The sequence below is a fragment of the Schistocerca gregaria genome, chromosome 6 (assembly GCF_023897955.1).
Source record: "Schistocerca gregaria isolate iqSchGreg1 chromosome 6, iqSchGreg1.2, whole genome shotgun sequence".
Lineage (NCBI taxonomy): Eukaryota > Metazoa > Arthropoda > Insecta > Orthoptera > Acrididae > Schistocerca > Schistocerca gregaria.
This window is the reverse complement of record NC_064925.1, coordinates 406,941,330-406,968,070: the sequence shown is the minus strand read 5'-3', so window position 1 is coordinate 406,968,070 and position 26,741 is coordinate 406,941,330. Positions and strand designations below refer to the sequence as shown.

The following is a 26,741-nucleotide window of genomic DNA, read 5'->3' as shown; positions in this document are numbered from 1 at the left end:
TCAGGCAAGTAGAAAAAGCAATCACACTCTCACAACTAAATTTTCAGCCATAACCTTTGTCAGAAAATAAGAGCACACTTACTTTCACATAATCACTCAGACACAACTTATGTACACACACCAATGTCTCCAGCTGCTGCATCAACAGTCGCAGTGAATCAGATCCAAACAAACCACTCCCCATGCCTCCCTGCTTCTCGTTGGCAGCTGCTAGGCTATCGGCAACAAATAGTGGCAGCACTGACTACAAGCTGAGGTTCCCCCCCCCCCCCCCCTGCAACATGTTTGAAATTCTCTGATTTCCAGAACTTGTGGCAACCCTGTTATGGTAAGCCAAATCTCATTTCAGGGCATGATTTTAGGAAGTGATGGCCTTGTCAAAATAGCTGATTAACACATTTCAGACCAGGATAATATTGAGTGAACAGTGGTGTACTCCAAAGTTGTTTCTTGGAGGGATCAATAGTACCAGATTTGGATATGATGCTCCAGAAAAGCACGTTTTGCTTTTCATTCGTATTATCTCATGCACAATGTTTACGCAGTTATCTCTGTCCTGCATATTACCCTGTCTCCCAACTTTAAGCTCTCAGGTTTTCAAATCTCATCCGATGCAGTCCCCAACAGTCTGTCTTTCCTTCTCAACCTGTCCGCTAAGTCTCCCCTGATCCATGGTTCTGGGTGACTTTTCTAGACCTCTCCAGCCCTTTCCTTCACCCCTCTTCCTTCCTGTTCAACCCTTCTGTCTGAAGAAGGCTACAAAAGCTTGCCTACTTACAACCTTCTTTTCTTTTTGTGTTCTTCCACCGCTTGGTGAGTAGTTCTTTTATCTATCCAATTAAATTATTTTGTGAAAAATCAACTGTGTTCATTTCTTGAATACCTCGTCATTGCATGAGATCATCCTTCAAATAGGCAATTTCTATTTTTTCCTATCCTTGTTATTTCTAGGCTTAACTTATTTTCTTATGTGTGGGTTTTTCTCTTATATATGCAACATTTACTATGTTCCTTGGTAACAGTGATATTAAGTAGAGCTGTTGATAAAATACTGATGTATCAATATTTTTCCCAAAAAATATTAATATATATAATGGGGATATTTTTTCCCCCAATATAAATCAGTATCAAAATGGCAATAGTCAGTGCCCATATTTTTATTTTATATTATACTTTTTTCACAATTTTTGGTATATATTTGAAGCTGTTCTTTTGAAATTGTAGTAGAACATAAATGTAGTTTCACTGTGTGAAGCAGTCACTTTTTGAGCTTTCATCACAAATAGTCTTTCTCTTTGACCATGTGAAGCAAGTATAGGTGGCACAAAAGTAGAATTCCAATTCCACTGGGAGGTGGCAGAGTGAATGTAATAACAAAAATTCCAGTGTGAAAAAATAGCAGTAGCTTTAAAAGCCAATTTTTGACACAACTAGTAGATTACTTCTTCACATTGGCATTCTTCAAAACAGGTGGTGGAAATAATGAACAAAAATCTCCTCACCATATAGTGGAGATCCTCCTTTGAGGACACCACCTTACAGTACCACTGTCCGCGCTTGAGGGCTATACCCACTGTAGCTTAGCTACCAGCAGAGTCACCCATGCCGGATTGGCTAAGAGGGAGGAGCCAGACGAAGTGTGCCCCACAACAGCCCACTGGTCCTTTCCACCTATCCCAAGCCTGTCCTTACCCTGTCCTTTTCCTGCCATCTCAAATCATAATAAAGGGTAGGGGGGACTCTTAGGTTAGAGAACCAGCCACCCTAGGGGAGTAAGAAAATTGGGCAAGTCTGGATCCTCTTACGTGATAGCCCCACCACCAGACTACAGAGCTATGGGCCAATCACCAGCACTCCCAAAAACAAATGTTTAAAGAAACAGCAGAAAAGAACAGCCAAATGGACTCAAGTATGACGACCTTTGGCATGAAAAGGAGAACAAAAATAGGTTTCTGGAATATTACAACATTGAGGGAAGCCAGCAGACTGAAACAGGTTACAAATCAGATGAAGAGTTACAGGGTGGACATTCTCAGACTTAGTGAGGTGAGATGGCTAGATTTTGGAGAAAGCCAAACACAAGATGGATACACCTTTTTATACTCTGGACCCGCTGAAGAGGACGCAGAGCACAGAAACTGAGTTGGACTTTTGTTAACCAAAGAAGCAAAAAAGAGCCTTATGGAATGGAAACCGGTTTCAGAAAGACGACTGACAACACATTTTAAGACAAACATTAGAAATGTCACAGTTTTCCAATGCAATGCTCCTACAGAAACCTCAGATACTGAACAGAAAGAAAAGAGTGCTACCTCTCCTTAAGTGACACCATTAAAATTACCAGTAATAGAGACATCTTGATTATTATGGGAGACCTAAATGCGAAAGTTGGAAAGAACAATGAAGGCCTAGAGCAGTATTGGAGAAATGAATGAAAATGGAGATATGTTTTCAAATTTCTGTGACGGTCACGATTTGGTGATTGGAGGTACATTATTCCCACACATGGATTGCCATAAGGTTACGTGGGTATATCCAGATCACAAAACGGAAAACCAATAAAAAATTAGAAGGTCGCTGATGAACGTGAGAAATAAACGTGGGGCTGATGTTGGCAGTGATCACCACCTTATAGTTGCAAATTTTAGACTAAAAATCATGGCTACAAACAGAAAGTTAGAACAATGGAACAAAAACTATGATGTGGGAAAACTGAAAATAACAGCAAAACAGGAAGCTATCTGTACGGAGCTAAGGAACCACTACGAGGCACTCCAAGAAACACAGGTAAATGATGAAAACAGTATTGTTTATACATGGACTCAGATTAAGGACATATATTGCAATGTGAGAAAACAGGTCCTTGGCTTTAAAAACCATTTGGAGAAAGATTGTATGTCTGATCGTACATGGAATTTGATCAGCTGTAGAAAGGAGATTAAGGTAAAATTAAATATGAGTAAAACAAGAGAACAGAAAACTCAAATGCAAGCTAAGTATGCAGCTACTGACTCTCAAAGAAAGAGGACTGTGAGGAATGGCAAGAGAAAGTGGATGGATCAGCAAGCTCTGAGAGCAGAGACAGCCACAGCAAGGGGTGATGCAAAATAACTGTAAATAACTGTACCACATCACTAGATTGTTGTCTAAAAAAGGTTTCAATAGGAACAGACCTGTGAAAAGCTAGGAGGGTCGACTGTTGACGACAGAAGCAGACCAACTTAAAAGATGGAGAGAACATTTTTCTGAAGTCTTAAACAGAGAGCAACCTAAAGAGAGGGCTAGGCAATGGAAGTTTCCAGATGCCAGTGACAGAATCAATGTAAACACACCAACTAAGACTGAAATTAAAATAGCTCTCAAACAGATAAAGAATGGGAAGGCTCCAGGTATGGGTAATATTGCATCTGAGGTGATAAAAGCAGACACTGACACCACCGTAAATCTACTGCATTCATTGTTTGAGAAGATATGGTCAGAAGAGAAAATACTAAAGGACTGGAAAGAAGAGTTGATAATTAAGTTGCCAAAGAAAGGGGATACTACCAACTGTAGTAACTGGTGAGGCATCACCCTCCTATATGCACCAAATAAAGTATTATGTAGATTGATGCTAAATCATATCAAGGACTAAGTTGAGGCATGACTGAGAAAAGAGCAAGCTGGGTTTAGAGAGCACAGAAGTCATGTCAATCTTATCAACACACTGTGTATAATACTTGAGCAGGGTGCAGAATGGCAGAACACACTCTGCCTTACACTTATTGATTTTGAAAAGACATTTGACTCTCTTAATAGAAGAGTTGTGTGGATACCTTGGAAGAATATGGGATACCATCAAAGATAATAAATATTATTAAAGCCATGTATGATGGATATGAATGTAGGGTGCTACACAATGGGAAACTTACTGAATATATCCAAACAAATGCTGGACTGGGGCAGGGATGTATTCCGTCACCTACCTTGTTCTTGTTGGTAATGGACAGCTTAATGAAAAGAGTTGTTGATGGTAGGAGAAGAGGTATTCAGTGCGGAATGCAAGACAGGTTTGAAACCTTGACTTTGCTGGCAATATCTGTCTGCTCTTGTAAAGATTGTGTGACATGAAAGAAAAACTGAAAAGACTGAAAGAGGAAGCAGAAATTGCAGGACTTAAAATAAATGTTCAGAAAACGAAGGAAATGAGAATGCGATCTGAAAAACAAGTGAAGCTAACAGCATATGGAAAGGAAATGAAACAAGTAGGCTCCTTTGTATATCTAGGAAGTACCATCTGTAATGATGGAGAGGCCAAGGTGGATGAAAAAGAGTTGAATACAGAAGGCAAATGGAGCCTTTGTACAACTGTACCCTGTCTGGTGTAAGAAGAACATCTCGAGACGAACCAACTCTGCGCTTGTTCAATAGCAACGTAAGGTCAGTCCTCCTGTAAAGTTGAGAAACATGGAAGGTTCAAACATGATTGTAAACCAGCTGCAAGTCTTCACTAACCAGTGTCTTTGGCAAATTATAAATGTGAGTGGCCAGATGTTATATCAAGTGACGAATTGTGGGAGATGACAAACCAGCAACCAACCTGTGAACAAATAAAGAAAAGAAACTGGAGGTGGATTGGTCACACAATATGCAAACAACAAGGAGCTGTTGAAAACGCAGCATTGGATTGGAAACCACAAGGAACACATAGACATAGCTGCCCGAAAAAGGCATGGAAAAAAATGGTGGAAGAAGAAGTTCTGAAAACAGCGAAAGCATTGAGTGAAGTGAAATGTTTGGCTGCCAACAGAACCAGATGGAAGGTCTTTACTGCTGCCCTATGATCCAAGAGGAACAACAGGAATTAAGTCAAGTCAAGTCAAGTCAAGTAAGTCATATAGTGGAGATGCTGAGTTGCAGATAGGCACAACAAAAGGATGTGACTTTCACAATTGAAGTTTTCGGCCACTCGCATTAATCAACAATAGACACACACGCGCGCACACGAGTGGGTGGGTGGGTGGGTGTGTAGTTCATGGAGGCCAATCACCGAAAACTTTAATTGTGAAAGTCAAGTCCTTTTGTTGTGCCTATCTGCGACTCAGCGTCTCCGCTATAACTTACTTGACTTGACTTATTTCCTGTTGTTCCTTTTGGATCATAGGGCAGCAGTAAAGACCTTCCATCTGGTCCTGCAGCAACTTTCCTTCTCATAATATTGTTACATTCCATCCTGGATTTTCTGTTGTTTGATGAACAAAACTCTAAATGACAAGATTGGTATTTGCATTGGATGGAGACACATGAGGGGATATGCTGATATAACCAGTGCTCAGCACTACCAACAGAAACTGCAATGTTTAGCTTCACCATTCAATTTTGACACTACTACTGCTAGGTCATTGGCATTGGGGGAAAAAAAATTCAATATGAAATGTTCCGGACAAATTTGATATGTGACGAAAAAGTCCACTTACATGCAGTTACCAATGTTAGGAAAGTGGTCATTACCAATCATGAACGTGCATTATTTTCCTTTAATTCTTGCTCTAAGGGGGAAGTAGGCTGCCAGCTTGTTGATGTACAGAACATCTCATAGTAAATGAGTACTTAAATGTGCAGCTTTAAAACCAACAGTACATTTACAATGTGCAGCCAATATTTTTCTAGGCCGGTATGTCAATATTTTTTCTGTCACCATATCGATAATATTTTTCAATATGTCAAGAGCTGCTAATGATATTTTTATACATCTCGATATTTCAGATTCCTGATATTTTTTAAAAATATCAACAGTCCTGGTAATAAGTATGAATAGTTTCATCTTCCTATGTGATAGACTGGGAGTTGTCCTGTGATATGTTTACTTTTTAGAGAGTCGTCTGCTTTTAAATAAACAATCAGACTCTTGGTTCCTCATCAACAATTAACTAGAATGCATAAAGTTGTCGTTGATGGCTAACTACACATAATTCGCAAAATTTATTTGCACATGTTAATGTTCAGGTACACCAACAATATTCTTAGTCTTATGTATAGATATGAAAAGAAATAATGATAATTTCTCCAGAGAATCAATTGAAAACAATAATAGTGAGAAAAAATGAACAGAAGCATATGTTGGGTTGATAACTCATTTCATAAACTAAAAAGGCAGCTGGCATATTAACACATGTACAAGCATTTGAAATTTCTTTAAATGTCTGTGTAGTGTCAGACATGAATCAGAAATACATAATGAGAATAGTGACATTCCAGAAGTAATACCCTATTGAATATACACAACTGAAGGCATGAAGAAAGAACAGGTGCCTAGAAAAGAATGTTATCAATACCAAGATGAAGCAAAATTAAGCTAAGAAAAATACAGAATGTTGGAGCAAAAGTAATATGAAAATATGTTGCAAAATTATTTATGGAATGTCTGCAGAGAACAACTATTCCTCAAAACTGGACTGATGGTGTAATTATTTCACTTCATAAGAAAGGAGTCAGGTAAAGTATAAAAAAAATTGTAGCCTTATTTGCCTCCCCTCTGTAATGTATCGGATGTTCACTAATATTATTACCTTAAAAAAGAAAAAGAATAAACTTTACATTTTAATTACACATAGAGTTAAAGAACATGAAAGGGAAGCATTAGTGTAGAAGTGAGTGGGAAATGGTTATAGCAAATCCACAATGTCATTCAATCTATACACTGAGCAAACCTAGCATAAATTCATTCATTCTGTACCGTAGTAGTTGCTCATTTGTTTTGTTTTGATGAGAGCTGGCTGTTCGTTTAGTAAGCTAGCAGTCAAGCAGCAGCTCTCACCTGATTCACATTTACAGAGTGTTTTTCTTCTTCTGCATTCTCCTCACAGTCCATTTATTAAATTTTATGTGTGTTTTTCTGTTTAAGTGGCTCAATCTTGCATTTTTGTCAGGGTAGATTTACTCGGTCTGTAGCACAATAGTTGCTCACTCAACAGGCAGCTACATAGCTCATTAAGGCATCAGCATGCATTAGTGACACATCAGAAAGGTAGCAAGTTGCATATCTAGAATACTGTTTGGATTTATAGTTTACATCCTCAGTTAGTCTTGGCTATGATCAGTCACCTTCAGGCTGCTGCCTCGGGGCTTGGCAGTGGCAGGTGGTAACACGTGCACATCGCTATAGGTGTAGGGCCAGTGCAGAGGCTGGCTGCCTGACCTTGCCCATTTACCCTGTGAGTGTACAAGTGGCCGCTCCTTCAGCATGGTCCAAGCTGGCATGAAGAGAGAGGGTTTTACTAGTTAATGTGAGCTCCAACATTAGGCACTTAATGCATAATGGAGCGCCTTGGCAGATAGCATTCAGGGCTAGAAAGAAAGCTAATGTGTGCTTGGTATGTCTGCTGGAGGACCTCACCTGACATGTGGAAGCGTCCTTGCCTGTGGCTATCGAGTGTGCAGGCTGCGGTTTTACGCAAGTTGTGGCTCACATCTGCACCAACAATGCCTGTCGCATGGGTTGTGAGGCCATCCTCAGTTCATACAAGCAGCTGGCAGAGGTGGTGAAGACTGCCGGCCTCGTACATGGCGTGCAAGCAGAGTTTGCAATATGCAGCATTGTTCCCTGAGTTGATTCAGGTCTCTTGACTTGGTGCCAAGTCGATGGTCTCAACCAAAGGCTTCATCAACTCTGTGACAGTCTTGACTGCACATTTCTACACCTATGTTATCGTGTGAGGATTTGTAGGACTCCCCTTGACAGGTCACAAGTGCATTACACAATGTAAGCAACTACTCGAATAGCAGAGTATTTGTGGAGTGCACATGAGGTCTTTTTAGGCTAGACAGTAGTTTGAGGTGCTCTGATGAACACTTTCCAGGTGATACGTAGCAAGCAAAGTCAGACCGCATCCAGAGTAAAGACACTTTGACTGTCAAAATTTTATATCAGTAAGCTGTAGAGTATTTGTAATTAAGTTCCTAAATTTACTGTCATCCAGGAAAGTTTCCATGCTCCAATTATTCTTGGGACCAAGAGCTAGCTGAAACTGAAGTGGAAAGCTCTTAGATATTTAGCAGGTCGTTGAATGTATATCAGAAAGACAAATTAGAGGCCCTAGGAGGGGATGTTCATTGCAGCTGACAAAAATATTGTCCCTTTTGAGGTCGAAGTTGAGTGTGACAATGAACTTACCTGATCACATATAACATGAAACCAAGTAAAATGTTGGACATTTTTACTGACCACCCAATTGTGCTGTGACAGTTCTAGAGTCATTCAAAGATAGTCTACAGTCAGTAGTGTGTAAATACTCAAATTGTCGAATGCTAGTTGGAGGCAACTTCAACATACCAAGCATAGACTGGGATGTCTTTGGATTCATTGCAGGGGATGCAGACAGACAGTTGCGCGAAATACTGTTGAATATGTTTTATGAAAACTGTCTTGAGCAGCTAGCTCAGCTGCCCACATGCAATGGAAATATCTTAGACTTTGTAGCCACATATAGGCTGGACCTTATTGACAGCATCAGTACAAAAACAGGGATTAGCAATCATGATGTCATTACAGCAACTATGGTTACGAAAGTTAATAAATCATTCAAGAAGGGTAGTAGAGTGTTTCTGCTAGATAGAGCAGATAGGCTGTTGTTGGCATCTCATTTAGACAGTGAGCTGACTTCCCTCAGTTCCAATACGATGGGTGCAGAGGAATTATGGGCAAAGTTGAAGCAGATTGTAAATTGTGGTTGCACAGTTATGTGCCTTGTAAGTGGATAAAGAATGGACAAGACGCACCATGATTTAATAACGAACTTTGTAAGATGCTGTTGCACCCGTAGTTCAAAAGAGAACACACAAATAACAATAAGCAAAACATTGGTGCAGCTTTGTGCATCTGTGAAAAGATCTATGTGTGTAGCATACAACTACCACTGTCATACCTTAGTAAAAGATATGGCACAGAACCTGAAAAAATTCTGATCATATGTGAAATTGCAAAGCGGGTCTAAGGCTCCCATTCAATCCCTTGTTAACCAGTCTGGTGCAGCAGTTGTAGATAGCAAAATGAAAGCTGAAGTTTTAAATTTCATGTTAAATAAATCGTCCATGCAGGAGACTGGTACAAACATACTGCCATTTGACATCGGACAGACTCCCATATGGATGACATAGTAATAAGAATTCCTGGTGCAGAGAAGCAAATAAAAGATTTGAAAGCTAATAAATCACTAGGTGTGGATGGGAATCCCAATTCAGTTTTACAAAGAGTACTCTACAGCATTAGCCCCTTACATAATTTGCATTTACTGTTAATCTCTCACCCAGCACAAATTTCCAAGTGACCAGATAAAAGTGCAGGTGACTCCTGCATACTAGAAAGGTACAGGAACAGGCCTGCAAAATTACAGGCCAATATCACCAACTTGTTTGCTGCAGAATCCTTGAACATATTCTCAGTTTGAATATAATAAACTTTCTTGAGACTGAGAACCTTACGTCCACAAATCAGTATGGTTTTACAAAGCATCACTCGTGTGAAACTCTTTATGTGATATACTGTGAACTATGAATGAAGGGCAACAGGCAGATTCCATATTTCTGGATTTCCAGAAAGCATTTAACATGGTGCCCCATTCCAGGCTGTTAACGAAGGTATGAGCATGTGGAGTAGGTTCACAGATATGTGAGTGGCTTGAAGACTCCTTAAGTAATAGAACCCAGTTTCTTGTCCTCGATTGCAAGTGTTCATCAGAGACAGGGGTACCATCAGGAGTGCACCAGGGAAGTGTGTTAGTCCTGCTGTTGTTCTTTATATACATAAATAATTTTGTAGACGGGATGGGCAGCAATCTGCTGTTGTTTACTGATGATGCTGTGGTGTACAGTGCAATGCCAAAGTTCAGTGACTGTGGCAGGAAAGGTTTCTAGTTGGTATGATGAATGGCAACTAACTCCAAATGTGGAAAATGGCTTATGGCGCCTTGGCTGTAGAGACCTCTAGTGGTAATCGAGATGCATGCCATCTGGTGCGGATTCAAAACCTGTGCAGCTTGGTACCAGAACTACCACCAACATACTTTGTGCTTAAGGACTGAGAAGATAAGATATGAGAAATCAGATCTCATGCAGAGGCATATAGACAATTGTTTTTTTCCTCGCTCTGCTTCTGAGTGGAACAGGGGAGGTATGTGGTACCCTCCACCATGCACCGTACATGGTGGCTTGCAGAGTAGCTGTGTAGATATAGATGCAGGTGAAGGAGGAAATTTGATAAGGGAATTGAAGTTCAAAGACAAGAAACATATACCCTGGAGTTTGCTGATGACATTGTGCTTCTGTGAGGGACTGCATAAGAACAGAAAGATCAGTTACACTGTTGGATACTGTCTTGAAACGTGGTTACAAGATGAACAACAACAAAAAGTAGATGGAGGGTAATGGAAGGTAGACATATTAAATCAGACAATGCTGAGGGAATTAGATTAAGAAATTAGGTACAAAAAGTAGCAAGCGAGTTTTGCTTTATGCACAGAAAAGTAACTGATGATGACCAAAGCAGAGAGGATATAAAACACAGAGTGGCTATAACAAGTAGAGAATTTCTGAACAGAAAAAAAACTTTTTTTTTTTTTTTTTAAACTTGAGTTAAGGTCTTATGGGACCAAACAGCTGAGGTCATCAGTCCCTAAGGTTACACACTACTTAATCTAACTTACACTAAGGACAACAACAGACCCACGCCTGAGGGAGGACTCGAACCTCCGACAGGGGGAAGCCATGTGAACCATGACAAGGTGCCTTAGACTGCTCGGCTACCCGCGTGGCTGTTAACATCAAATTTCAGTTCAAGTGTTAAAATGTCATTTCTGGAGATATTTGCCTGGAGCATAGCCTTGGACAAAAGTGAAATATAGATGAAAAACACTGTGAATGAGAAGAGAATAAAGTTTACAAAATGGGGCATTACTGAAGAATCCCAAAGCTTAGATGGGTAGTAGAAATTTACAGTAGGACTTGATTAACGGAAGGAATTGAATACTGGTTGAGAGGTCATTTTGTATTGGCAATGGAGGGAGGGGAGGGAGAGAGAGAGAGAGAGAGAGAGAGAGAGAGAGAGAGAGAGAGAGTGAGTGTGTGTGTGTGTGTGGTGTGTACGGGGGTGGGCGTGGGGAGGGGGGGGGGGGGTAGGAGAACAAGGCCTGATTACTGTAAGTAGGTTCAAATCAATGTAGTCAAGTATAAAGAGGTTTGCAAAGGACAGATTAGCACGGGGAGCTGTATCAAACCAGACTGAAGACCACAACAAATTGAACAAGCCATCTAAGGCCATGCAAGGAACACCCTTTATCATGATCTTGGGAAATCAGGACTGAAAGATGAGTCCGGAAAAAGAATGTCCATATCATTAAAACTGTTCTCTGCTGACCAAGAGGAAATTCTTAAAAGTAAGTGTATAAGCGAAAGATCAAAAAGAAAATGGCACAAACTGATAATTATGTCATAGGGTCAATTGATCAGTTTCTATATTTATGATAGTTCAGCAAAGTATAAGGGGAGATAAAAAAAAGTTTCAGTTCAAAGGCCATATTGCCCAGAATTGGTAAGCCAATTAGGCAAAATTGCCATGAACATTTAGGCAAATCACCTCATCAATGCACCAAGTTGAAGAAAACCATTTGGAAAAACACAATGTCCTGCTCCGTAGAGAAATGTGTAACTACCTGCTGCATGTCCTCGTCTGACAGAAATCATTGAGCCTTCAAGACCTTTTTTTAAGGAACCAAAGGCATGATAATTGCACTGGGAAAAATTAGGACTACAGGGCTGTGCTCAAGTGTCTCCCACGTGAGTTGGCATATCTTCTGCATTATGACATTAAAGGTATGGGATGTGTGTTACCATGAAGCAGCAGTACTCTTTGGTGCACCATCCCACAATGGTGGTTTTGACAGACTTGCTGCCCTCTTCATAATGTCATCACAGTGGATGTTTCCATATTTTCTGCAAACATGTGAGAAAGATACAAATGACGCACTAATCCCTTGCCTACATGTTGGTGCTTATATACCAACATTGGGGTTGCAGTAGATTACATAAACACAACAACAAGGCCTTAAAACAGAAACTTTTTGATCAATCCTTACAAAAAAAAAGAACAGCAAAGAAAATGACATTCTAATGAAGGATCAGTAGATGACACTAGAAAATTTTGGAAAACAACATGGACACATTTAGAAAGAGATCATAGAACTGTAGATGAGGCCTTTATCTTATTGTGGGTGTGAAATGGCTTATAATAACATCAATATCAACTGACTACTGGACAATGTAATAATACTGATACATCAGTCAAAATTCTTAGGTACCTATTCTACACAAGCAATGATTTGAAAATGAAACTAATGATGAAATAAAGAATATTGTTTGAAAAAGTCTCTAGAATATCTTTTTAACCAGATTTTCAGCTTTTTTTGTCTTTCTACAGCACTTCATTAGTGTATACTGTTATAACCCATGTATGTTCGAAGCTGACTGAGAAAGTGGCAAAATATCTGTATCAAAATTGTGGAATGGCTGTGTAGGTTCCACTCTAGTAATGCTCCAAGTATGAAAGAAATGCTCATTTGCACTATACCACAAAAACCATATTAAACTGCATATTTCACTGTTAAGTGGCTCAGTGCATTAAAAATGATGATGTTACCATTTCTGACTCTGTGATGCATGGACATTTAAAATGAAAACCATTGAAAAATGAATGAGTGTACAGTAAGCAATGGATGCTGGAAATTACTACAAGAGAATGGAAAACAAAGCAGAAGATTTTGGAATACACTGGGGACCAAGATACAATTATGACTGGAGTGAAAATGAAATGAAAGCAAATGGGAAAAGTAGTTTGCAAATGGATGGCAAAGAGATCAAGAAAGTTCTTTGCTGGATCTGAAAGGTCAAGACAACCAACTAACACAAAGTTGGTAAATGACATCGAAATCGTGCAGGAACAACAATGATGATTAAGCCAAAGAGATGCACTTTACCCAACAGTGGACAACAAATGATCATTTTTGTTGGTTTTGTTGTTGTTGTTCTTGTTTATGATGATGATTATCTATTAAATGTTACAGAGCTGTTAAAATGCCCATTTCAGCATCATTTTAAGACAAGATCAGTGTAAAAGTAAAATTAAAAAGGAAGGAAGTTTAGGGTATAATTTTCTTCCGGCATCCAGGTCATTAGAGATGGAGCACAATCTTAGTATTTTTCAAGGATGGAGCAGAAACTCAGCATATCCTTTCAAAGGAACTATCCCCACATTTGCCTGGAGTGATTTAAGAAAGTCACAGAAAATATAATCTGGACAGCTGGACACAAATATGAACCGTGGTCCTTCCCAATACGAGTCCAGTTAGCTAACCACTGTGTCATTTCACTCAGTTGGTGAAAATAGTAAGTCATACCTCCGGAATATGATTTTAATTTAAGGGATCCAAAATCTACACTGAAACTGTAACAGCTATTCAAGAATTAGGAGTGTCTTGTTGGACAACACAAATCACAAATAACTGCTTCTATTTATTGTTCTAAGAAAAGGCATGTGATTATAATTTTTACCTTATTGCTATCATTTATCCGAACCATATTTTCTCCACATCTTTCCCACAAAAGCAGGCAACTAAATAATAATTTCAGTTTTTTGAGTCTGAAATTTAAGTGATTCTGAAAAGACCCAGAATGTCTGCTTCCTCTTGGCTTCTTAACTCATGCACACAAGCAAGAAGAATAGTAATGATATCTGCAAAACTCAAATATTTTAGCAGATTACAAAAAAATTATCTTGCAACTATTCTGCAGTAAACTTTCAGCCAATTCACTGTTTCCAGTTCAATGCATTTATGGCTTATCTGACTGAATAGAAAGGCCTCTATAGTTCTGGTGCCAAGAGAGACAAAACAACAGACCAAAGTTACAGCAGAATACACATTATAAGGGAAATATGCAACAAGACTACATCCTTAATGGCACGTGGGAATGTAGAACTGTGATCTTTCTGTGAGGTGCGTATTCTATTACAGTTCCTCACTTTTTTTTCGGTTTGTTGTGCTACAGCAGCAGGAAGTCTGACACCAATAAATAAAAACTCTCGCCCTCAACACTACCTTACTAAGGTGAAGGGAGTGAAACTGTGAGATAGAAACATTATGAGCACAAGGAGAGAGGTGATTTTCTGGTAATGGGTCATTCCATTTCAAACCAACCCAGAAAAAGACCAATTTCAACTGCACACTCATGTTAATTATTACAACATTACTAACACTGACATTTTCGTGAAAATCAACATGAACACTGTTGAGATAAGGATTCAAGTAAATAGTCCACAGTAAAACTAACCAATAAATAACAGGCTTTGACAACATTTTAAGTTTTAAAAGGCTTCATTCATTTGGTACACATCACTTTTAAGTAAAGTATAAGTTCTTCCAGTAGGAGTCATGGGATTTACTTTCGCCAGAACTACCATTACTGACACCCATTGAATATCAGCACTTTTGGATATGAGAAGGATGTATATGGCCCAGCTAGGTAGAGAAAAGTTATTTTTACTTCATCAAGTACTTCATTTTTCTGTAATACATATCTGAGCCCCTAGTTTGCTTAATAGACACTGGTGATAGAGCCTGATAGAGCTGCTAATTTTGGTTTATCAGGAAATTTCAACTCTTCCTTTTCACAAACTTATGAATCTAAAGAAAAATTTTTTACCAATGTTTTTGATGTAGTCTTCAGAATGAATGCATGGTATTGATGAGTTCCTTTGGTAGTTGGTACTTGTTCAAAGTGATTTATCAAGAAACATTTTGATTCAACACAGTCTTCTTGAGCGGAATATGCTCTGATAACATGGGTAATGTTTTCTACAGCCCATTCAAAAAGTTGCACTGGGGTTTGCGTTTGGTTTTCATAGGGTCTTTGCATATTGGCATCAGCTGGCAGTCTCTTTAAAGATCTCCAACACTGTCACAAGCCCCTTTGCCATGTGCTGTGGCAAAAGAAGTGCCACTCTGCTTCCACTTTAAAATCTTCCTCATGAAAACAAAAGTTTAAGAAGTTCTTTATGGTTTTGTATTGGGCAGCAGAATCATCTGAAAAAGTGTGTGTGTGTGTGTGTGTGTGTGTGTGTGTGTGTGTGTGTGTGTGTGTGTGTGTGTAGGGGTTTTGAACTTTGGCTGTCAGAAAAGTTATGAGACTTTTTTTGAAGTACGCACAGCAACTGCGTTGTGCTCTAGTGAATCAGAAACAATTACATAACTAAGAATTCAACTTTGTTTTCCTCTTTGAATTGCATTACAAATACAATGGCAGTTGTTTCATGATGGACCAAAGAGGACAACTTGGTGCACAATAAATCAATAAGTTTTTCCGAATCTTTCTCCAACGTCTCTTGATTACAGCGGACAACTGAAACCCAATGGTGAGATTGTACTTTTTCAACTGAATTTTCAGCAAAGGATTCTTCCAAAATTTTTACCCATCTCAGTTCCATATAGACAGTAAGCTAAAACACACTTTTCTTGTAATTTTGGATTTTACCTTTTGTTACAGCTTTCAATTTAGCATTTTATATAATTAGTTTCAGGTTTTGTTGTGCCACTTTGACCAGCTTACATACGATGTTTAAGTCTCAATTCAGCAAATTTGTGGAAATCTACTATTTTGCTGGAAATCTGGTCTTTAAAATGTTTGTATGCTTATTTAAGTCTTTGAAATCTTTGATGTATTTCCATCTGATTCAGTAACTGACATACTCTTCAAAAAATGGCTCTGTCCTACTAACGACATCATCTTTATATAATGAATATACAATTCCAATCGTCGCTATTGGCAAGCTTATACCTGGTTTTAAATATGGACCATCAAAAAGGCCTTTTTCTTTAAGAATTCTTTCTGACTGCCTGGCTATGTTGTTCAGTGCATTAAAGCCACGTATTACCTTTCTAATGCTCCAGTTATCTGGCAAACATGTTAGAAGCATTAGCCTTTTCATCCAATTCGTACAACTGGAAGACTTATTTTTCAATTTTTTACAACTCCACATTTCTCAAAATCACTGTCGCTTTCTGACGACAAACTTTTGGCAAAATTAGGACAAATTTTATGTTTCATGGTTGTAGAAATTTTTCTTACTTTTGATGTGCAATAATTCTTGTACTTCATTTTTCTCTTAGCAATGGGAGATTCGCCCAAGTGTTCAAGAGATACATTAAATGACTGAACAAACTGTGAAGTGGTTATAAATTCTGTATCACTGTGCAACAATGTTTCTGAGTGAGAATTATTATGTCCAACATTTATGTCATTTAGACACTGTGTATTTTTTAATTTCTTTCCTACATTAATCACAGACTTTTGAAACCCTGACTATTTGTGGATACAATACAGTCATCCATAATGTTACATTTCTGAGCTTCCCACTGTTTTTAACACATGATTTGTTTCCAGCAAAAGATTGCAACATTGTATTCTCAATATGTCTCTTTGCATCCCAAGGAACAATGTGCCACTTTCCATCTTGAGTGGAGAAAAAAACACACTCATAAATACTTAAAGTTAAAGCAGAACACTTGTTGAAAATTAGCCAGTAACTTTAACTTTACATTTTCATGATTGATTTTAAGTCGCTTTATAGCTTCCAATAACACCTTGTGGGTTCAACGGAGGTGCCCAATCCCACTCGTCGGCTTTGACTCATGACGTAAGGGTGTTGTGGTGTGTGATGTCACGAAAGCATGGAGTTTAGTTTATGAGTGTGTTGTGTTTGCATATGTCATTTTGTTGCGGTTGGTGGTGTGTTTATGGTTCGCATGTTATGTTGTGTATTACGTTCATTTTGGTGTTGCCGCTTGATTTGTTCAGGTGTGGTTTGCAACTGGTCTTCAACAGAAATTGTTTTCAGGGAGTTAAGAATTAAGTTTTTGTTGTGTCTACGTTATTGCAGTGCTGTTTGCTGTATGTCGCTTTATGAGTTGATTAATTTAATTTGTGGCTGCTTTTCTTAGGTATGGAAATGACAGATAAATATAACAGTTCTCGTTTGTGGGTGAAAATGGGGGACAATATGATGTCCCTGATAACATTCTTACAATTATTCGGGCTGTTGGCTGAAGTGGTGAAGTGCAGCTTGTGTCGGTAGAACATGCGGTTGGCCAGAGTTCCGGCCTCTCTGACCAGGGACTGCTACATATGGCGGTGCCGTAGGGACAACCTATGGCGCTCCATAAGACATGGTACCTGGTACGAGAGGTCTAGGTTGGGCATGCGAGAGATAGTGTTGATGATGTATTATTTTGTATATAAATCCTCCCATAGTTATTGTGCACATGAGACTGATGTTAGTGAGAGGATGGTTTATGACTGGTTTTCGTTTGTAGGGAAGTTTGTTCTGAATATATTAAGTACTTGGTAAGTGGGGCGGGTCTGGGGTGGTTGTGGAGGTTGACGGGTCGCAGTTAGGAAGAGGACATATGGGAGGGTTAAGTTTACGGTTCGTTTATGGGTGTGGGGGACTGTTGTATCTGGAGGTGGTTTTTCAGAGTGTGTTTTTAGGGTTTTGGAGGGGTGCACAAAAAGGGAATAGGTGGGATTAATTGGGGAGTTTATAGAGGAAGGCAGCACATTAGTTTTCAATGCTTTTCATCTTATAGGGGGTTGAGTCAGAGGAGGTATGATCATTTAGTTGTTAACCATAGTTTAGAATTCAAGAATTATGAGACTGGAGCATGTGCAAATATGACAGAGGTGGGAAGGGGAAGAGGCACTCTTTTGACCTTCAGTCTCATTTAGATGAGTATTGTTGGCAGAAGAGAATCCCTGGGGATTATTGCATTTTTCATGTCTTTTTAAGGGCTATTAGAAACATGCATAGGCCGAAGGGTTGATTAAGGATATGTTGCGATTTGAGGCGGGGCGGGGGGGGGGGGGGCCTGTTGCTCCGGTGAGTGAGTGTGGGGGGGGGGGGGGTAGCTGGTAATGTGTGTGGATGTGTGGGTGGGGGGGGGGGTTGTTTTATGATTATGTTGTGGAGGATCTGTTTTGTTGCAGATGGTTTTGGAGTTGTTGTCGGTGATTGGGATTTGTTTATTTTTTAGTTTTTATTTGTTGATGGATCTTTGATTTTTTGGGGTATGTAGTCGTATTCTTGGTGGTATTTTTTTGTGTGTTATGATGGTTGGTTGGGTATTTCTGTATTGTTTGATTGGTGGTTGATGTTTTGGTGTTGTAATATCGTGAGTTGCGTTGGTGAAGTGAAGTTACAGATTCCATTGCATCGTCGTCGCTGTGTGTGTTTTGGTATTGTGAGCTGCTGTTGACTTAACAGAAACACGGGTGTACCTAACGTCAACAACAGTCTTTCTTATTATCGTACGTTTTACACAGGCAGAAACCATACTGCAAACTAAAAGTTACTCTTACCTGGCCCATGCTGAAGGTATGTTGATACGTTCCAAAAATATCGTACTTTAGTACGGAACCATCGTCCTGCACGCAAAGAAGATCTTCTGTTGATGACCACCCCATTGCTACAATGGGGCCACTGTTCCACATGATTGAAGATATAAGTTTTCCAGCAGCAGTGTAAATTGATATTATAGGTTTAGTGCTTCCTTGTACTTTGACAATTTTTTTTCTGTCTCTGACAACTGCAACAGGGCCACCGTACGGCGCAGCTGCCAGCAGTACATTATCTAAATTTATTTCATGATGCCAGTCCATTGTATAAATTTCAAATTTTCTGCGAACAAAATAAAATATACATGGACATAACGAATAATTGTCGCTTGTTAAAAAGGAAGCAAACTGCACAAAACAGACCACGACACCTGTAATATTTATCCCGTCCCAAAGGACACCAATCCGCCGTCAACATAGCAGACATGGCTTGGCCGGTACGTATATATACGTACACAAAAACAAACACACCCACTACCGATTGACGTACAGCTGTGAAGTGTCAACAAGCATTGGGTTATGAGCTGCAAAGATGTTCTTGAACGCAAAGTGCATTGCGCGGCAGAGGGTCAATAACAGTGTCAATACCAGTGAGCTCTAGAGGTAGCATAAAATAACGTAACCGGTAGACATAACGGTTACTGAGAAGTAATGGTTACTGCGACAACTGCTCATCTGATACTGACAGATATTTCAATAACTGCCAACAGTGCCTCGCGCTATCTGTTGACTGAATATCGTACTACGCTTTCGCATCAACTCATCGGAGACCTCGCTATCAAGGAGGGGGATTGACCATTTGGAAGCCGTTCTATAGGTCATGGGGATGACTGTGAGGCTGCGCGCCATATGTTGATAAGAACTGTGTACTATTTTGTTCGTCTTCGTTACCTTTAGCAAAAACAATTAAATGAAGCTAATGTCAGACCGGTGGCTGATAGGACCTGCAGTATAGGCATAAACAAGTACGGTCGCTCCCTTGAGCCACCGCCTTATATGTCAATTTAGCTTGGACGCGTAGTACAAAGAGAGTTACCATAAGGAATTCGAGTGACTATGGAAACAACTGTGAGAGATCTGTATTTTTCTCTGCCAGTTATCTTTATTGGCTCACAGTTCTCTTTCTCTGGCAGTTATCGTACTATCGCTACAGGTAACCTGGAAGCTGGTAACGGAATGACTGTGTGTCTGTGTTCCTGGCTCGATGATATTTCCATAGAGGATAGTTACTGGAGCGAACAGATATTTTCGTACTGCTTCGGAAGTAGCTGTTAGCCATTGCGAATGACAAATAACATGCCAAAAAGCATAACATAAACCATTTGAATATAATAATTATCATCCTCATCATTTGTTGGGAGATTGTCAAAATATATGAATATATTACAGTAACTGCTAATATTTACAGAATTGGTACACTGTCAGAATAAAACATAGTTATGCACTTTTAATACATTTGTCATACACAGAATACCTGATCTTGACTGTTGGGACGAAGTGCTGTCAAAACCGAAATATAGCAGAATTTTTCCTTTTCTTGGTCTAACAATAATTGTTAAGGTATTCATCTACAGAGTAGGAGAAGGGATAAATGGAAACGTCCGATTCCACCTGTATATGGGGTTTATTTGAGACTTGGTGTTGGATGTGTGAAGTCTTTGGCGACAGTGTTTGTAATTCCAAACGTAAGATTTTGAAGTTTTTTCAATGAATTACCAAGTTTTTTTTTCTTTGTATGTTTGGCGTTTTCGTTAGGTGTTATTGGTTTGTTGTTAGTAGTGTGGTAAGACGTTTAATGTGGGGGTGTATGGGGGACGGGGTGGTTTGGGCTGGTCGATCTAGTTTGCAGCACTGGAATTTGCTGGTGGTAAGCAACCTTCTTTTTTTTCTAGTTGTGGTGGTTTGTGTATTTATGGAGTATTGAATGTGTTTTAATTTATGTAGGGATGTTTGATTTGTGGATTTTGGAGATTGTGGTTTTGGTTTAATTTTTTCGCAGTTGTAGGTGTTGGCTTTTTAGCATTAATAGTTGTGGTGGACCTTTATAGGTCACCGGAAAAAACCGATTCCCATTTTGTAGTTGTAGGTGTTTCGGTATCGTCATCTGTGGTTGACCTATATAGGTCAAGGGAAATGTCCGATTCCAATTTTCGTACTTTTAGGCATAGGTATTCGTGTTTTGGTATCCTCACCTATGTTTGACCTATATAGTTCAAGGGAAGTGGCCAATCCCTGCAGATTTTGTTGGCGTACCGGAATGTTGCAATTTTTTTCTTTTTGTTCGTCATTTTGTGTTTTTTTACTATTATATTTAGATTGTCCTCACCCTAAAGCCCCAATTTCCCATGGTTGTCCCGTTACTTTGATTGTATTTTTGGAGGGGGATGTTGTCTTATTTATATGTACCTTTGTGTTTGTTGCCGTGTGTATGTAGTGACATCATAGGAGGCACTTAGAATAGCCATTTCCGCCATATTGATGACTTCATGGGTCAAAGCAGACGGGTGGAATCGCACACTTCTGTATCAAAAAGTCTTTCCAACTCTATTTAAACCGTACTTTATCTGAAACCAACTTTTTAATGGTTGTTAACTTGCTGGCAGTTTATTGAAAATGCGTGTTCCTTAATATTGGATCCCTTTTTGGACCACGGTGATTTTAGGTCTTTATGTAGATTGCTGTTCCTATTTCTACTACTGATATTATGTATTGAGCAATTGGTTGTAAATACGTTCAACAAAATTTCATTAGGGAACAAATTTACTAGGAAGCAGTGGTTAGAATACGAAGTTCACGGAACAGGTTCCTACATGATGTTCTTGAATTTATACCACAATGGTTTTTTATTACACACTTTTACACGCTAAAAACGTTTGCTCCGTTTGTGGTATGCCCTTCCCAACCGAATTTATTATCGAGCTGTAGTCCCAGAAATGTAACAGTGTCAACCTTTTCAACCTGAATGTCTTCATATGTTATAGGCCTACACATGTTGCAGCTGGAGAAATCGAGCAGTTTTCCAAATCTCACATAAAACTTTGATTAGCGTACTCACACTTTCCCCAATATGACTATTTTGTACAGGACAGGTATAAACGAATCTGTCACATTACGTATATTTTTGTTGTTGTATTACAAGGCTGTGCACTTTTTCTATTAAGTGAGCAGCACAAGAAATTAAGCTTCGAATTTAAACTACAGTATTTAGTTTACATATTACTTGATGCTTAAAAACGCAGGTTGTTAACATTTTACTTAAACAGTGCTGTGGCGAAGTTCATCGTATTTTCTGTTGCAGCTACGAGGATAATAATTCTAATAGCGACCGATAACCTACATACATATAATATGAAACACTAATAATCGTTCTAACATCAACTGAAATGTACCCGGAGTTAATTAGCTAAGGTTATGACACGATTCATACGACAATCCTGCCATTTCGCACTACTCACAGTTATACTGGTAACTAAACTGATGGATTCCAACTATGTTTTCATTTGACTGTACAGCCCCGTCGGAGTATTCAGTAGTGAAAAATAACTTGATAGTTATTGATAAGCATTAAAAATAATTGTTATCAAAGAATAACTGGAACCGTGATTACGGTTACTCCAGAATAACCGTTTGGCCCACCTATGTGAGCTCAATGGAAACCACCTACATTAAATCAGACCCAGTGATCTACATACTAACTGGATGGCGAACTTCGGCTGTCACAGAGTGCCGTCGTCTGTTAGCGCCGCCATATTGCAGTTAGGCAAGAAACTGTATGTGATATTTTAGTTAGAAAGGTGGCACTCGTTTTCGTTCGGAAGTATCTACATTCTTGATGATAATAAAACTAACCAGATAAACATTAAAGCAACGAACTACCAATTTCGTTTTCTGCTCATGAACACTAAAGTCTACTGTAATATCGTAAATATAAAGTACCTAAAAGCGAAACAATATTTTTCCCAGGTGTAAGGAACCGTTTTATTCACATATGTCATGCACTTATCAATGGCGACCACATCTTTGGCGTCGGCAATAAACCTAATGGGGTTTATTTAAACGTGAATTTGGATATCTACAACAATATGCTAATTATTGTCAGGCACCATATGAAACAACTAAAATTACGTGTGACACTGACACGAAAATTGTTCTCTTCTTTTACTGAACTAATTCACATGTACCAACGTGGAAATTACGATGAAATCAGTTAGTTTAAAGTGCATATTTTACTGAGAACTAACGTATATAAACAGTTAAGTCAATCTGGGTAACTTTGCACCACTTTTTTCCGTCGTTTTGAAAGTACTGCACACACAATCTACATCCCATCAGACACCAAAATTTCATCCGTATTGCTAAGGTGTGCTTGGCAATGAGGAAATATTTACTAGAGACGCGCTCTTGGAGTAAAATTTCAATTTTAACATTGGTACAAAATTACTCAGTCATTCTGGGAACTTTAGTCTTAAAAACATCGTAGTTTTCCCATATCTAATGTTCTGAATAAATTTACATCCCTACATAAGGAAATCAGTTGTTAATAATAAGTAAAAACGGTGTTGATTCAGTTTCCACATGTACTTTGAAATATCAAGATATTTGTGTCTACCTGACTTTGTTCAACTCAAATCACTGTCAGAAGCTCACTTCACAATCAAAGAAATTAAAGAAAAATGACAAGGCAAGGGCTTTTAGGGAGGTGGAAAGACATTTGAATGAATCACAGAGGTAATAAAAACACATTTGGTACAAATAATACAAACAGGTGGAACACGAGCCATTTGAAACAAGAGTAGCAACTGGTACGAAGATACTATAATTAGTTAAAAGTTACCCTGATTGTAATGTTCCAAGGAACACCTTCATATGTCTATGTACTTTTTTATCATTTGTAAAATGATGAATAAACATTAAGCATGAGCAAGGGTATTTAAATGAGAACACAAAAATATATTGAAAGACGAAATGTATTTTTGCCATTTCCATACATTTTTAACCACTGCTGCAATGTTACAGGCACAACACTACACATTACTGAATAAAATGATCTTTTTGTCTTATTCTAGTTGTATTGTGAACTATTTTCTCAAGTGAAAACGTTTTCCCATATGTTTTCAGCCGCACCTGAATGTTCCTGGGTGCGATCTTATGTACAAGCTGTGTCTCATGCGAATCTTCAATTTCACTAAATGACACATATCCAAAACACAGTAAACATTGTGGTTTGAAACTGGATGAAGGGACTGAGAAGAAAAAACGTTTTGATGAAAATTAATACAGCATCCCAATGAATGAAGAGTACTTATATTTGCGTTTGTGCCATCACAAGTGACTGCCCAAATTCTGATGCCTGAATTGCTTAGCCTCTCTAGAGAAGAGTTTATTAACTTCGCCTGCACACTACCATCAAAGCCATTCACTAAAAAATACGTTACAGGACACTTAAATTTACCATTTATGGACACAAGCATAAAAACGAATACCTCTGAAGCTTCTTTCACTTCTTTTGATTGTTCAACTTTTCCTCCAAAATCTACAAAACCTGTCTACCTCTTAGTTTCCTGGTCCCACACTACCTGCTTTCTAATTGCCATACTGTCTCTTATGAGGCTAGAATCTTTAAATTCAGTGCTCACTTGATGGTTAAATTGAAAGTACCTGAACACATCACTTAAAAAGCCAGGATCACAATTCACAGTCCCTGCCCAGCGAGATTCCAGTGATTTGTGAGGCAGAGGCATTAATATCTGTAAATATTCATACACCTTAGGAGAGTAAAAATACACTGTCATTGCAAACATTTTGATTTCTGTTTTGTACCTGTTTCCCTTGGATGACACACTATTATTCAACAAATTGCGCACTAATTCCACCTGAGCTCCTGTTGTTGATTCAGGATTTCATGCAGCTTCTGTTAGATTACCCCTCTTTTTCATAGCACTTATGATGTCTTTCATTACATCGTTTTTCTTCTCTCTTCTCCTATTTTTTCCCTGCAGGTTCTTGATTTTTCTTCTCAGTGTCTCCACAACATCTGGTAAAAAACTGCATGTGTCAGTGGCCTTGTCAATCAATTCTATTTGTGTTTGAGATCCACATTCCTTAGATGTTTCACAACACTGAGAAAACTGAAACAAGAATAGAATACAAGTTGTACAGGCATGAAACAAAGTTTGGCAAGTACTTATGAGAAAACATGTTTATTTGAAAACAGAAACAAAGTTTATCTGAAGTGACTAACCTGTTCAATATAATCATGAGTTTCTACAGTAGGCTGTTCAGTTGTTATTCTGATCTGTCGCCTTGGTTGCTTTTCCTTGGGCATTAAATGCGTCGGAAACGCAAACTGTGATGGCACTGCATCAGGCTTGAGATGCCTTCTCGAAGAACCAGCCTTGCTAGATAATCTTCTTCCAAGAAGTGATCCCCACACAAGAAACTAGCCCTTGTAGGCGTGAAACCTTTGCGCTTAGTGGCAATGACCCACTTTTTCAGCAAATCGCCTTTTTGCAGAGGAAACCTGTCCAAAACAGAAGACACAATGTATTATGCAAGGCAACGACCAAGAAATTTACGAGATTGTTGTCATTTCTTGACATTCAAATATTACCTGTGGAAAGTTAAATTACGTTCCTTGTTCCGCCGGTTTGTACAGTTGTATGCAGAGCACGAAATAACCATTTTACTCTCACAACATACACTTCGTAAACACAAAGAGAAACTTCTTGCCTAACTAAAAATGGCGGAAGATATAAACAAACAGTCCTGAGGCAGCACGGATAGGCGCTATGGTCAAAGACAGAAGATGTACATCCAGTTAATCTGGGTTTACACTAGCAAGTCGCTTGCAGACGTTATTACTGCAAGTTATTGCTAGCTGCTTGCAGCTGTGTTTACACAGCAGTGCAAGAATTAAGCAAGATTCTTCTGCAAGTTCTTTAGCAAGAAATTTGCGTCAACAACTTGCTGATACTGATTACATATGCTTTCAGTGCCACTACGAGTGTCAGCAGAAGTGTAAAATGACAAGTAGGTGGGTGAGATAAGCTGCAGCTCTTGTAATTGTAATGCAAAACGTGAAAAAGAAACAGAGAAGTATTTGGGTTAGAGAGTAGATAATGAGAAGATCGCAAAATGGTGCCTGTAATAACCTTTCTCAAGAACTTAGTATCGAGAGCATGGATACATTTGAAAACATTTGCAGAATGTCCTCAAATGACCTGGAGTATTTGTTGATGTTAATAGCGTCCGTCATATCAAAATGAGACACAATCTTCGGTACTGCTATTTCAGCAAAGGAACGTTTGCTAGTCGCTCCATGATTTATAGCTACCGGTGAGCTACAAATAAAATAGGCATTTCATTTATTCATGTGAAACATACAACCAAAAAAAGTTTGAATTTTGAAATCTATTCATTATAGGAGACTCATACAAGTCCCCAATGCAGTTGTTTCATATTGCCATCAGCACGATTTCTCTGATCATACCCAGTGTATGTAGAGCCATTTTTAACGTCTTGAAAAGGGAAATTATTTGAAGGTATGTGAAAACACAACAATGAAATTAAATTTTTATTGAAATAAACTGCATTTTACAGAATGATATGCTTATAAAAATGTTTTTTTCTAATGCTGATAAAATGGAAAGTGACAAGCTAAGTAAATAGAAAATGTAATAATTACACATCGTCTTTTGCTAGACTCCCAAAATAACAAGCGAGTGGATGCAGGTGGCAAAGGGGTTGTGTCTTCAAGTTATGCTAATTTCTATGTACTTCTTTTATAGATGTGTCGAATAACGACGAGATTTCACTTAATGCGCTCATCTTCTTCACTCTATCCTTAAAGTCTCGGTTATGCACATTCCGTATTTTGGGGTAGCTCTCCACAGCTTCAATAAAATGTTCTGTATCCTGCTTCATCCATTCCCATTTCTCCACCATTTCTGAAATTTGTTTGCATATTATATGTAAGATGGTTGCATAAAATTAAGTCACCACATTAAGTAAAGTGTTAAATATGGGTGTTATCTTGCGCTACCTACTTGCAGGAAATCGTAAAAGCTGCAAGTTACTTGCAAAAACTTCTTGCGTGGTGTTCACACTGGAAGCGGAAAACGTGCAGCAAGTCACTTCAGCAATAAATTGCTACTGTCGCAAGTCGATATGTTTACACTCGCAAATCGCGCAGCAAGTTCCTCGGCGCAAGTAAATTGCTGCAATAACTTGCTATTTTAAACCGAGCATTAGTATGGAGATCACTGATCACA

The 26,741-nt window shown here is 38.7% G+C and overlaps 1 protein-coding gene across 1 annotated transcript in view; it reads right to left on the bottom strand.

The window, feature by feature from the left end:
• LOC126278348 (vacuolar protein sorting-associated protein 16 homolog) overlaps positions 1 to 19,154 on the bottom strand; it is a 214,654-nt gene extending 195,500 nt beyond the window's left edge. The window contains exons 1-2 of the mRNA XM_049978390.1: positions 18,843 to 19,154; positions 18,436 to 18,754 (exon numbers count right to left, since the gene is read on the bottom strand). Of these exons, the coding sequence (XP_049834347.1) occupies positions 18,436 to 18,754; positions 18,843 to 18,898 (375 nt within the window). The 5' untranslated portion in view covers positions 18,899 to 19,154. The remainder of the gene's footprint in view (positions 1 to 18,435; positions 18,755 to 18,842) is intronic.
• Positions 19,155 to 26,741: the final 7,587 nt, after the last annotated feature.